Below are 14,585 nucleotides of genomic sequence, written 5' to 3'. Positions count from 1 at the left end.
ATGTGGGGTGTGGGTATGCAGTGGTATGTGCTAGAGTATGGAATATGTGGATAGGGTAGTTGAATATGTATGTGTGCTTGCCGTAGACATAATCCTGCGTGTAGAAAATAGTTTTGATTAAAAGATGAGAGTATATATTGCTATGTAGAGGCTGTGTGTAGGTGTGAGGGGTCCCAACATATGTTGATGGGGGTGGGTGAGGGGTGGGGGTATGGTATGGCAGTAACTTCTAATATAACAAGTGTCAGCGAACTCGGTGTTTTACAATACAATATGTAAACAAAACTCCATTAAATGGTGAAGAAAAGTACAGTCAAGCACTTATAATTACTAAAAAATATACAGATATTAAGTCATGTGAGGGGGATAATCCCTATTCCTTAAGACTTACGAGTCTTGTGAGGGGATTCTTAATTCCTTAAGACTTTCAAGCTTTCTCTATTTTCTTTGTTGTTTTAAGTACGCTTTTTTTATATATTTTGTATTTGCATTAAGACCTTATGTATAGCGTGTGTTGTCTATTGCAAAATAGTGAGAATATTTTGTGGCCTGTCTGTTTATCATTCCGCCTGTCTTTCTGTCTGTCTCTCAACCTGCTTGTCTACCTGTCTCTCCACCTGCCTGTCTTCCTGTCTCTCCAAATACCTTGCTACCTGTCTCTCCACCTCTCTGTCTACCTGTCTCCACCTGCCTGTCTACCTGTCTCTCTACCTTTTCTCTAGGTCACTCCTCTTCTCTGTCTGCCTGTTTTTTCTGTCATTCTTCTTGTGTCTTGATATCTCTAATTTAAATGTTCCCTCCACGTTTCTCTTTTCCTTATTTTCGCCATCTCTCCCCCCCCCCTCTCAGTCTGTCTGTCTGTCTGTCTTTATGTCTGTCTGTCTGTCTGTCTGTCTGTCTGTCTGTCTGTCTGTCTGTCTGTCTGTCTGTCTGTCTGTCTGTCTGTCTGTCTCTCTCTCTCTCTCTCTCTCTCTCTCTCTCTCTCTCTCTCTCTCTCTCTCTCTCTCTCTCTCTCTCTCTCTCTCTCTCTCTCTCTCTCTCTCTCTCTCTCTCTCTGTCTCTGTCTCTGTCTCTGTCTCTCTCTCTCTCTCTCTCTCTCTCTCTCTCTCTCTCTCTCTCTCTCTCTCTCTCTCTCTCTCTCTCTCTCTCTCTCTCTCTCTCTCTCTCTCTCTCTCATTCTCCTTATTCTTCCAGATCGGCCGCACGTCATCGATGGCGTCTCTCTCCAGACCACACTTCTCTCCCTCTTTCCCCTCCCCCGTCTCTCCCTCACCCACCAGCTCCCCTCTCTCCTCCCCGCCGTCTCCTCCATCGCCTTCCCCCACTCCCCAGCCTCCTCTAGTCCCCCTCACCTCGCCCTCGAGCTGGGGATGGGAGAGCAGCCTCCTGCAGCAGTCTGAGCGTCGCTCCGGGGGAAGGAGGACCTACTTCCGGCACCCTAAGCCTCCTCAGGTAGGTGGTATCTCACAGGTTCCTGGAAGCTTACGTAGGTGTGCAATAACCCCCCCCCCCCCGCTCCTACTCCATCACACTAGTGGGAGTGGTTTCCAGTCAGTGAACGGCAGCACCCGATCTGAGTGGTACCCCGTAAATGAGTGGTACTCATCAGCCAATGCTTCCCACCAAGGTGAGTGGTTCTCCAGTTGAGTGGCACGTCAAGTGAGTAAAACTTATTAGGTGAGTGTTACCCGGTGAGGTGAGTAGCGCCTCCTAGGTGAGTGTGACACACTCGTCAGGACAATAAAATCACCTTAAAATCACGTTTGTAACCCCAATATTCCTCCTTGAAGCCAAGGATGACCTTTTATCGGTAGTGTTGAGTTGTGGAACAAATTACCAGGTTACATAGTAGACGTTCGAGCGCTGAAGTGTTTTAAGCGTAGGTTAGACATTTGCGGAAGTTGAATTGAGTTTGGGTGGGAATAAATATGCTTTACACAGTTTACGTTTTGTGTGTGTGTTCGTAGGTTAACTCAAATGGATTTCCCATGCTGCTGTGGGAAGTAAGATCAAGAAAGTGGTGCTTAAGATGATTTATTACGGTAGAGCTGTGACCTGGAAATACTGGCACCAGGTCATCTACGTTGGCAATGCTGCAATACTGTCATTAACGGGTTAAGATTGGGGAAATGAATTAAGAGTTTCCAGTAAGGTGACTACAGTCTCACCGATTTCTTATACTGACGAGTTTACGCCATTCACATTGTTGAAGATGTCGCAAGATGTGCCAGCCTGCGAGTGTTACTAAAACTGTGAACGAAATCCACGGTACTGATATGTCGCTTTCAAGTCATCACCATATTGACGAAACAGCCGTCTGATCAAGTTTTGAGACCTGATCAAGTTCACAGTTTTGATCACATTTTAATCACAGAAATCATGGTGTGAAGAGCTTTGGATACTAGCACTTGTTGATGAATATGACGCTAGGGTTAACTCTCTTATAATTAACCTATACAAGAATGTAAGAACTCTTGTGTATATATATAAAAAAAACACAAGTCGATTTGAAATTCCCGCCAGTGTGGAAAGCGGCGCACATCGTCCAAAAAAATATCTTTTTACAACGAAGGTTTCGATTGCCACAAAAGTCTTTAACTCTGGTGCTAGTTTCGACAGGAATAATGAAATGGAAACCCTCTTAATAATTCCATTCTCTTGTTCATCTTAGCTGAGCCTTCACCTCCTGGAATTAAGTCGTGTTGTAGTTATCTTCTCCAAACGGGCAAAGTGCACTTCATTTGCGTTTTTTATCTTTTGTTTGCAGGGATATTCCCGTGTGGGCCCTAAGCCTCTGGCTGGCCCGGTATGTGTTACCCGTGTCTCATTTCTGTCTTACTTGGGCGGAGTATGAGTATTTATGCCTCGTATGTTCGCGTCGTTAAGATTATGTTCAATGCGTTGAGCTCAGAAACAAAACTGGTTGGTTCTTCCCGTCTCTCGACGCATCGTCATGTCTCTCATCAGTTCGTGTGAAGGTATGCACTAGCATGTACATTTCTGCAGTCCGGCTCACAAGCTATTGCTCCTGGGTTTGATTCCCGTGTTGGGAGTGATACATGGACGCGTTTCCTACCAGCTCGCACCTCTGTTCCCCCCCAGCAGTAAAAAGGTACCTGGGGTGTTAAACTGTTTTGGGTTGGAAAAAATAATTATCTGTAAATAGTCAAGAAAATCCATATTATTTATTATTGATAAAATCGACGAAAAATTAATAGTTAACGGCATGTGTGAGTTGCCTGGGTGAGTGACGCCCCAGGTGTACTCACCTAGTAGTACTCACCTAGTTGTACTCACCTAGTTGTGCTTGCGGGGGTTGAGCTTTGGCTCTTTGATCCCGTCTCTCAACTGTCAATCATCAGGTGTACAGATTCCTGAGCCTACTGGGCTCCATCATATCTACATCTGAAACTGTGTATGGAGTCAGCCTCCACCACAACACTGTTTAACGCATTCCATTTACTAACTACTCTGACACTGAAAAAGTTCTTTTTAATGTCTCAGTGGGTCATTTGGGTACTCAGCCTCCACCTGTATCCTCTTGTGCGTGTACCACCCGTCTTAAATAATCCATCCTTATCTACCCTGTCAATTCCTCTGAGAATCTTGTATGTGGTGATTATGTCTCCCCGATGTCTTCTGTCTTCCAGCGACGTGAGGTGCAATTCCTTGAGCCTTTCCTAATAACTCATACCTCTTAGTTCTGGGACTAGCCTAGTGGCATACCTCTGAACTTTTTCCAGTTTCGTCTTGTGCTTTACAAAGTACAAGACGTTCCCAGGGTTCCCAGGGTTCCATGCTGGGGCCGCATACTCCAGGATTGGCCTTACATATGTGGTATACAAGGTTTTGAAAAATTCCTTACACAGGTTTCTGTGGGCAGTTCTGATGTTGGCCAGGCTCGCATGCACCGCAGATGTTATTCTTTTGATGTGGGCTTTAGGAGGCAGGTTTGGTATGATATCAACCCCTAGATCCTTCTCTCTGTCCATTTCGTGAAGGTGTGAGGCGCCCTAGGTGAGTGATACCCCGGGTGGGTTTGGTATGATATCAACCCCTAGATCCTTCTCTCTGTCCATTTCGTGAAGGTGTGAGGTGCCCTAGGTGAGTGATACCCCGGGTGGGTAGACTCACATCTCACCCAGATGTGAGATGCCCCAGTAGTGAGGTGCCCCGGGTGAGTGGTGATCCAGGTGACTTGTGCCCTGTCAGACTATTGTCCCAGGATTGAGGCACCAGTCTTAAGAGAGTTAGACTGCAGTAAACTGTCAATTGTATATTCTTCTCATGGTTCACGAACAGTTACGGCCAGCGATCTATCGGAGATTATTAGGCCACAGTATCATTAACCAACTGAGTTTCTAGGTATGAATGTCACCAGACTGTCGTTTTGGTCATGTTTTCATCACACACGCGTTATATCTCCCTTGTATTAGGTCTTCCTTATTGTCCAAATTGCGTTGTCCCTCTTACAGTCATGCATATCCTTGTTGAATGTCCTGACTTCCAGGACGTGCGTGTGTCTTGCTTTCCGACCGTCCCTCGCGGTCACTTGTACCTCGATAGAATTCATGGTGAATCTGATACTTTTGATATCGTTTGCCTTATGCGTTTCTGTTCTCGTATTGGCATTCTTGGTGATGTTTAGCGCCCTCTGATTATTTTGCACTTTGATGGTGCTACATAGCCTTCCCGGTTTGGTGCCTTCTTTTGATAATTATACTTACTTGTATTAGGTCTCTTTAATGTCATCAAAATGACATTATGACTCCCAGAAAAATGACTCTCAGAGCCATATTTACAATTTGATTTAAGATACGAATTTAAAACCAAATTCACCACCGAACTATATCTGCTATCAGAAAATACTACCATGCGTATTTCAGCATTATCAGTATTGACTAATGGTGCTGTTCACTCATGTATCTAAATAAGTTATGTATTTGAGATATAATAGAAGATAAAGGAGGTGAACCCTGAGGCCACTGTTCCCACCTCACTGTGAACCTGAGACACCACTGTTCCTCACATTCACTTTATCTCTATTTGTGCAAACTTTCTTTTTAACTGCTTAATCGGTCTTTTTTTGTATATTTTTAGTATTCTTTTTTGTATCAAATATTTTGAAGAATATTTTTTCACATTTGTTTTCTTTATATTTATATTATAATTTGGCTCTTCTTCAGGATTATCTAATCATTATGAAGATCTACTTCCTCTAGTATATATCGTTTTAAGGTAGTTTTAAGTAAAAATTTGATAAAAATTCCACATTTTTCATCATTATAAATGTTTAATTGCATAAATGCCGCATTACAACACACACATAAAAACACATACTACTAATACTAATAATAATAATAATAATAATAATAATTAATAATAATTAATAATAATATGAACCACAACAGTAATTTAGAGCTTGGGTTTCCTTGACAGTCGTACGTGGAGCTGATAGTGGAGGCGCTGGAGTCTTCCCCTACAGGAGCCCTCACCCTGGCCGGTATCACCCAGTACCTGCGGCGCCGGTACCCCTTCTTCAGCGGCCAGTACCAGGGATGGCGCAACTCTCTCCGCCACAACCTCTCTCTTAACCAGGTACATGGCTGGCCTGCTGCTGCTTCTTGATGACGTGATGACTGCTGCTTCTTGATGACGTGATGACTGCTGCCTCTTGATGACGTGATGACTGCTGCTTCTTGATGACGTGATGACTGCTGCTTCTTGATGACGTGATGACTGCTGCTTCTTGATGACGTGATGACTGCTGCCTCTTGATGACGTGATGACTGCTGCTTCTTGATGACGTGATGACTGCTGCCTCTTGATGACGTGATGACTGCTGCTTCTTGATGACGTGATGACTGCTGCCTCTTGATGACGTGATGACTGCTGCTTCTTGATGACTGCTGCTTATTGATGATTACTGCTTCTTGATGACGGCTGCTTCTTGATGACTGCTGCTTTTTGATGCCGTGATGACCGCTGCTTCTTGATGACGGCTGCTTCTTGATGACTGCTTCTTTTTGATGACGTGATGACCGCTGCTTCTTGATGACGTGTTGACTGCTGCTTCTTGATGACGTGATGACTGCTGCTTCTTGATGACGTGATGACTGCTGGTTCTTGATGACGTGATGACTGCTGCCTCTTGATGGCGTGATGACTGCTGCTTCTTGATGACGTGATGACTGCTGCCTCTTGATGACGTGATGACTGCTGCTTCTTGATGACGTGATGACTGCTGCCTCTTGATGACGTGATGACTGCTGCTTCTTGATGACTGCTGCTTATTGATGATTACTGCTTCTTGATGACGGCTGCTTCTTGATGACTGCTGCTTTTTGATGCCGTGATGACCGCTGCTTCTTGATGACGGCTGCTTCTTGATGACTGCTTCTTTTTGATGACGTGATGACCGCTGCTTCTTGATGACGTGTTGACTGCTGCTTCTTGATGACGTGATGACTGCTGCTTCTTGATGACGTGATAACCGGTGCTTCTTTATGACTAGTGCTTCCTGATGACTGGTGTTTCTTGATGACTGCTGCTTCTTGATGACTGGTGCTTTTTGATGACTGCTGCTTCTTGATGACTGCTGCTTCTTGATGACTGCTGCTTCTTTATGACTAGTGCTTCTTGATGACTGGTGCTTCCTGATGACTGGTGTTTCTTGATGACTGGTGCTTCTTGATTACTGGTGCTTCTTGATGACTGGTGCTTCTTGATGACTGGTGCTTCTTGATGACTGGTGTTTCTTGATGACTGGTGCTTCTTGATGACTGGTGCTTCTTGATGACTGCTGCTTCTTGATGATTGCTGCTTCTTGATGACTGGTGCTTCTTGATGACTGCTGCCTTTTGATGACTTCTGCTTCTTGATGATTGCTGCTTCTTGATGACTGCTGCTTCTTGATGACTGCTGCTTTTTGATGACTTCTGCTTCTTGATGACTGGTGCTTCTTGATGACTGCTGCCTTTTGATGACTTCTGCTTCTTGATGATTGCTGCTTCTTGATGACTGCTGCTTCTTGATGACTGCTGCTTCTTGATGACTGTTGCTTCTTGATGACTGTTGCTTCTTGATGACTGGTGCTTCTTGGTGACTTCTGCTTCTTGATGACGTGATGACTGGTACTGGCTGATGACTGGTACTTCCTGATGACTGGTACTTCCTGATGACTGGTACTTCCTGATGACTGGTACTTCCTGATGACTGGTACTTCCTGATGATCGGTACTTCCTGATGACTGGTACTTCCTGATGACTGGTACTTCCTGATGACTGGTACTTCCTGATGACCGGTACTTCCTGATGACTGGTACTTCCTGATGACTGGTACTTCCTGATGACTGGTACTTCCTGATGACTGGTACTTCCTGATGACTGGTACTTCCTGATGACTGGTACTTCCTGATGATCGGTACTTCCTGATGACTGGTACTTCCTGATGACTGGTACTTCCTGATGACTGGTACTTCCTGATGACTGGTACTTCCTGATGACTGGTACTTCCTGATGATCGGTACTTCCTGATGACTGGTACTTCCTAATGACTGGTACTTCCTGATGATCGGTACTTCCTGATGACTGGTACTTCCTGATGACTGGTACTTCCTGATGACTGGTACTTCCTGATGACTGGTACTTCCTGATGACTGGTACTTATTGATGACCGGTACTTCCTGATGACTGGTACTTCCTGATCACTGGTGCTTCCTGATCACTGGTACTTCCTGATCACTGGTACTTCCTGATCACTGGTACTTCCTGATCACTGGTACTTCCTGATGACCGGTACTTCCTGATGACCGGTACTTCCTGATGACCGGTACTTCCTGATGACCGGTACTTCGTGATGACCGGTACTTCCTGATGACCGGTACTTCCTGATGACCAGTACTTCCTGATGACCGGCACTTCCTGATGACCGGTACTTCCTGATGACCGGTACTTCCTGATGACCGGTACTTCCTGATGACCGGCACTTCCTGATGACCGGTACTTCCTGATGACCGGCACTTCCTGATGACCGGTACTTCCTGATGACCGGCACTTCCTGATGACCGGCACTTCCTGATGACTGGTACTTCCTGATAACTGGTACTTCTTTATGACTACTGCTACTTGATGACTGGCTATGGCGTTTAGGCCGTGAGATCATAACTAGGACGTCTCGTCGTTCAATGAAGAGAAAATTAAATTTTGCAAACTTTCTGATAACTTGTCCCCGTTTGAGAGAATTGGGTACCGAGTGACCTGATTGGATCAAAGCTCCCGCCAGCATGTGATCAACGCAGCTGTACTCGCCTAGTTGTGCTTGTGGGAGTTGAGCTTTGACTCTTTGGTCCCGCCTCTCAACAGTCAATCAACCTGTGTACAGATTCTTGAGCCTACTGGGCTCTATCAAATCTGCATTTGAAACTCTTTGTGGAGTCTGCCTCTTCCACATCACTGCTTAATGCATTCCATTTGTTAACTACTCTGACACTGAAAAAATCTTTCTAATGTCTCTGTGGGTCATTTAGGTACTAATTTTCCACCTGTGCCCCCTTGTTCGTATAACGTACGAGAGCGTTGTAGCTGGATGCGGTCCTTAGTCTGCTGTCTGTTTTGTGTCGAAGCTGTAGTGTTTTGGGGTCGATTAGAACTGTATGCGCCTTGTGCTACATTCTTGACTGGAAATTGCACTGTTTGCTATTCTGTTGTTGTTGTTATAGATTCAGCTACTCGGAACAAGTTCCAAGTAGCACGGGCTATGGTGAGCCCGTAGTTTACCTGGCACAGGAGCGGTGCTATGTGTCGTTGCTATTCGATTGATGAAGATTAAGCCACCTAAGAGGTGGCACGGGCATGAATAGCCCGTAAGTGGTGGCCCTTTTGAGCAATTACCAGTATCAATAGCTGATACTGGAGATCTGTGGAGGTGCGAATGCACCTTGCGTGACGGTAGATGTCTCCCCCGTCGGTTGCTATTCTCATATCGCTTGCTTATATATGGTGACTACACCTCAGCTCCCTCCAATAAGATAATAGGATGGAAGAACTGTTACCTGTAAATAGGGATAGGATTATAGCTTGTGTAATTAGCGCTAATGAGTTACGCTATTAAGATGATGAAATAATGGAGCGAGTATATAAGGTTTACTCTCTACATTCGTATTCCACCTGTGCTAAAAGTTTGTCTTTGTCCACCCTGTCGTGTGAGTCAGGTGAAATACATGATTAACTCAATGCTAAATTCAGTTAGCAGAGTGTATTTATAAAAATTCATCTCTGCCAGGAGCTCCTAATACATATAGTGAAATACCTCAAGTATATCAGTGTATTTATTGTGCCGTGCAAAGTCAACGTTTAAATCTCCTATTAGAATGACATTAGCATTTTCATGAGAACAAAATAAATAAATTCAATTAAAATATCCACATAAAATGTTAGCCAAACTGTTGTTACTATTATAACAATTAAAATATGTACATGTTATATTACAACAATTGGTTACGTTCTTACATGGTGTCTCCTTCCTTTCCTCAGTGTTTCAGGAAAATCCTGCGTGATCCACGGCGCCCTTACGGCAAGGACAACCTGTGGACCCTTGACCCACGTCACCTTCCTCGCCCCTCCAGCAGGAAGCTCACCAGCTCCTCAACACCTCTAGGAAAATCCCCTCCGTTTCAGCTACGAGAACTTTCAGCCACGCTAAGAAAATCTGCATTTTTGGCGCCCAGAAAATCTTCATTAGTGCCAGGAGAGCGTATTATAACGTCAGGGAAAACCACATCATTGTCAAGACAGGCTTCACTACAGTCAGGACAACTTCCGTTACTACCAGAAAAGACTCTGTTGACGGTAGGGAAATCATGGTTAGAACTAGAAAAATACTTATTACCTCCAGGACAGCCACCATTTATGCTAGGTATATCTCAGGCGCCACAACAACAACAACCGCCATTACTCCATGGACTACCAACAGTATTTCAAGGACTACCAACATTACTACAAGGATTGGCACCATTAACACTGAGAAAACCATCTTCACCTCTAAACAATGAATCTCTATCACTAAGAAACTCTCCGTTACCTCCAAAAAATTATCCGCTAACTAAAAATCAACTAAGTTCAACACTAAGACACCACATGTTTCGTTTAAAACATTCTTTCCCTTCAACACAACCTTTATCTCCACGTTGTACACCCTCGATCACAACCGCCCATCCTTCATTTGGAAATCTCATCTCCCAGAGGTGTCTTGCACCTTTACACCAATTTCAAACGTCAACAACTCCGAGTTTTCCGTCATGTGGCAAGCTTACGACAGGAAAGCGGGAGGCGTCGACCTTGTTTGCTCCGATGCCAGCAACATCCAGAAAGAGGAGAAAACGGCAGGGAGACCCCTTGATTGATAAAGACTTTCAACAGGATTTAATGTGCCCCTGCAAAGAAATGTTGAAAGAATCAAACGGAAGAGTTTCTGACCTGTCTGCTGGTCCACAGTATTATCAGATCAGCTCCGTTCCATTACTGTCCTCTTCATCTACTGGCTTCAACTGCGGCGCGTCTCTCATCGGCCACAAGAAACAATCAACCATTCACAAGTCCTCCCTGACAAGCTTAAGGATAAGTGTGACGAGTTCCTGCCGAGCAAATACAAGTTCAGACACAAAGGTGTCATTGAGTCCCTGCGAGTTGAGTACGAGCTTAGGTTCAAGTGCGTCTTTGAGATCTTGTGAGTCGAATACGAGATCAAATTCCAACGTGACTTTGACTTCAGATGTGTCAAGTACAGAGTCAACAGCAAGTCTGATGGATGTTGTTGAGTGGAGTAGCTGCCATTGGTCCTCGAGGCGGTCTGCATACCTCCAGCTTCCGGCCACAATTCACGAGCATGGAGACAGAAATCCTTCAAATTCCTGGGGTTCCCGCGCACCCACCAATGTTAACAAGAATCCGACGCTCAAGTTTGGTATTGATGAGATATTACGCGCTAATTTCAGACTGGAAAACACAGACTGCCAGGAACACCGTCCAAGCGCTTTGAACTAAAAACAGTCAGAAGTACGAAATTATTGATTTTGCATATTATAATATTTTGAATCCTGTCATGCAATATGATGTAGCATCTTCAACATGCATTTCACAATGTGTCACAAGTTCCTAACTATATGTTGCGTTTTAAATAAGTCCCGTGATGAGACTTTACACTTTACATTCATGTAACTTGATAGATCGAGATTACCTTACGAGATTACTTCTAGTAAACAGATATATGAAATTTTTTCGTTGCCACTACTCCATATATATGCACCAGTTGGTTCATATATTTAACAGTGAATTAAGTTTTTGTATACATAAGAGTATAAGAATTAAGACACCCAACCAGAAATCTGAAAAATAAAGAAAGTGACGTCATTTCGGTCCGTCTTGGACCATCATCAAGGCGTGTCATAATGGTCCAGGACAGACCGAAACGTCGCCTCTGCCTTTCTTTTCTCATGTGTGCTGTCATCCTCAGACCAAATCCATTACCATGAGAAACCACACCCATGGTAATGGGAACAAAAACACTCAAAACCACCAGGATAGATATCTAGATATTTGTGATGGTCTGAAAGCATATTATGGTTCCAGGAATAATCTTCATGTAAACTGGGAAGTGAAAGTTTGTTCTGAACAGAGATTATTGTCAATGTTGTTGTTTTAGCTTTAGCTTCCCATCTCTTGTAAAGGTATTCCTTATTCCGACTTTTACCCGGTTATCAATTCCTCCATCCTTACCCGTTGGCAGGCTTATTGGTCGTCTGTTACTGGTAACAAACTGCGTACTCTTAGGAGTTGTGTGTCCTCGTGGCCGTCCTCCTACCACCGTAACCGGCGATGGGAAACGGCTTTGGCAAGGTTGCGTATTGACCATACTCGCTTAACTCATGGTCACTTAATGGAGCGCCGCCCTGCTCCTTATTGTCCTAATTGCTTTGTCCCTCTTTCGGTCGAGCATATCCTTGTTGAATGTCCTGACTTCCAGGACGAGCGTGTGTCTTGTTTTCCAACCATCCCCCGCGGTCGTTTGTCTCTCGATAGTATTCTTGCTGACTCGGATACTTTTGATATCGCTCGCCTTATGCGTTTCTGTTCTCGTATTGGCATCCTTGGTGATATTTAGCGCCCTCTGATTATCCCGCGCATTTGATGGTGCTACATGGCCTTCCCGGTTTGGTGCCTTCTTTTGATAATTACTTACTTTAGATTTAGCTACTCAGAACAAAATGTTCCAAGTAGCACGGGCTATGGTGAGTGGACCGTAGTAGCACAGGAGCGGGGCTGTAGCTGTTATTCTCTACTTATAACTTTATTGTATTTAAAACTGTTCGTATAAAATATAAAAAGTATGTGCCAAAAATGTTTCCGATGAAGTTAGTTTAGTTCATTTATTATGCACCCCATACCCATCTTGTGGGCGAAAGTGGAAAGGGTTACAGAGGCACATAATGGGCTCAGGGACTGAGCCCCACAATTCATTTAGCTAAGCAAGTTACAATCTTGACGAGCTAGTTACAAAATTCAATGCACGTCGTCACATCAGCAATGGGCTCGAGATCGACCACAAGTACATTTTCTAATTTAAGCAACTGACATATGTGGAGAGTTAGTGTCACAATTTATATGTTTATCTTATACACCGCCCGGCCCATCCAGTGGGCAACGGTGGATAGGTTATAATCACTCAGATACTACCTACAATTAGCAAACTGGGGATATTTGGCCAAGACTTTTGGCAACAGATCATTTTGAATGAAATATTTACACATCTCTTGAACATTTGTTATAGAGTTGTCTCTGAAATCACGTATCTTTTCGCACTCCATCACATAGTGACGGAGGGTGTGCGAATAATTTTGTTGACACAGTTTACATTTGAACAGAACAGTACAGAACGGCTGTACCTCTCTCGACCAGTTTAAGATGAAAACTAAGTACTACCTAATTAACTCCATGTAACCTACCTTACCCCCTAAATGTCAACCCATGTCTTACTATTTTTAAACAATGCTGTTTGTTGACCAACTTGTTTATTGGCTATTTTGTGCCATGTTTGTACCCCCTACTGTGAACCCCCCTTTTTATCTTTTATTTTTTCTTTCAATCGAATTTATACTTTAAGTTCAATTATTATTATGTTTTAGTCAGGTTTTTTCTTCCACACCTTGCCCGAAATGCTACGCGTATTAGTGGCTTTAGGTATTTGTATGTATTAGCTCTACCTATAAATAATCAAAATGTTTGTAACGCTGCATCTATGTAAGTAGATGCAGAGTTTTAGTTTTAGATGCAGATTTAGTTTTCCTAAATAAATTATTTTTATTATTATTATTTGGTCAGGTCTACATCGGCAGATAATGAAGGCCATTGGGTACTTATCAACTGGGTGCCAAGTCATATGGGAATAATAGAAAGTGACATTGCAGACGAAGCTGCAAAACTTGCAACTAAGAGAAGAAATGTAGACATTTACATACCACAGAGTCTATCACAGATTAAAAAAGTAATTAGAAACAGAGCAATGCAGAAGATGTACATTGACCGCAACACAGCAGTTGCAACATCAGGATCTGCGGATTGGTACAAGAATTCAACCAACTATGAATCACTTAAAGTGTATGAATCACTTAGTTTGATGAAAGGTACACTTACATCGCATCAGGCTTGGATACCCATGTGCATGGGAAATAGGTTTACAGGTTCTGGAAAATGAGAGGAAATGTCAACTCTGTGGAGAAATGCCCGACAGGCCACTGGAACATTATCTAACACAGTGCACAGTTACAAACCCATTAAGATTTCAACTTAGATTCAACAGAGCAGAAGAAGTTGTTAAACACATATGGCAAAATCTTACTGAAGCGACCATACGAGTCATAAATACTCATACTCCGCCCAAGTAGAACAGAAACAAGCAACACTTAGTGGGCCAGCCTTAGGGCCCGCGCTGGAATATCCCTGCAAAAAAAAAAAGAAAAAAAGCAGATAATGAGAATTCCTAGAGATACTTGTAACCGAGTCTAAGCCGAGCAGTAGTAACATCTAAAAGTCTGATGATTTTATTGGATGAACCATAAGCTCTTCTTGCATGATAGTATGATGATAGATGGAATTACTGATGTCGATTTCACTTTGCCTCAGATCTACAAGATTTTGTTGAAGTTCTTGGTGTACTATTGCTGTCAGACTGCTAATTGACAATCCAAGGTTACACTGTAGATACCCATCTAGAGGTCTGCTGATTTTATTGGATGAACCATAGATGTGTGGCTCGTCTTGCATGATTGGATGATGATAGATGTAATTACTGGTGTCGATTTCACTTTGTCTCAAATCTACAAGATTTTGTTGAAGTTCTTGATGTACTATTGCTCTCAGACTGCTTATTGACAATCCAAGGTTATACTCAATTTCTCCATTAAAGGCAGATTATCAACTGTTGACACAGTTGGTAACTCAGCAAGGGGACTTGACTTTGTTTTAAGTGAAAGGATTATCTCATTGACATCAGTGGAATTAGCCGGAGTTAGGTACAGAGACTGGATAGTT

The 14,585-nt window shown here is 43.4% G+C and overlaps 1 protein-coding gene across 1 annotated transcript; it reads right to left on the bottom strand.

Annotated features, from left to right (window-relative positions):
• Positions 1–5,923: 5,923 nt before the first annotated feature.
• LOC123752221 (nucleolar protein dao-5-like) lies at positions 5,924–8,286 on the bottom strand. Its single transcript, XM_045734280.1, has 3 exons — positions 7,784–8,286; positions 6,699–7,650; positions 5,924–6,646 (listed from the first exon to the last, which is right to left on the bottom strand). The coding sequence occupies exons 1-3, from the start codon at positions 8,284–8,286 to the stop codon at positions 5,924–5,926; spliced, it is 2,178 nt and encodes a 725-aa protein (XP_045590236.1).
• Positions 8,287–14,585: the final 6,299 nt, after the last annotated feature.

This window comes from Procambarus clarkii, chromosome 10, assembly GCF_040958095.1.
Source record: "Procambarus clarkii isolate CNS0578487 chromosome 10, FALCON_Pclarkii_2.0, whole genome shotgun sequence".
Lineage (NCBI taxonomy): Eukaryota > Metazoa > Arthropoda > Malacostraca > Decapoda > Cambaridae > Procambarus > Procambarus clarkii.
This window is presented reverse-complemented; position numbering and strand designations above follow the sequence as displayed.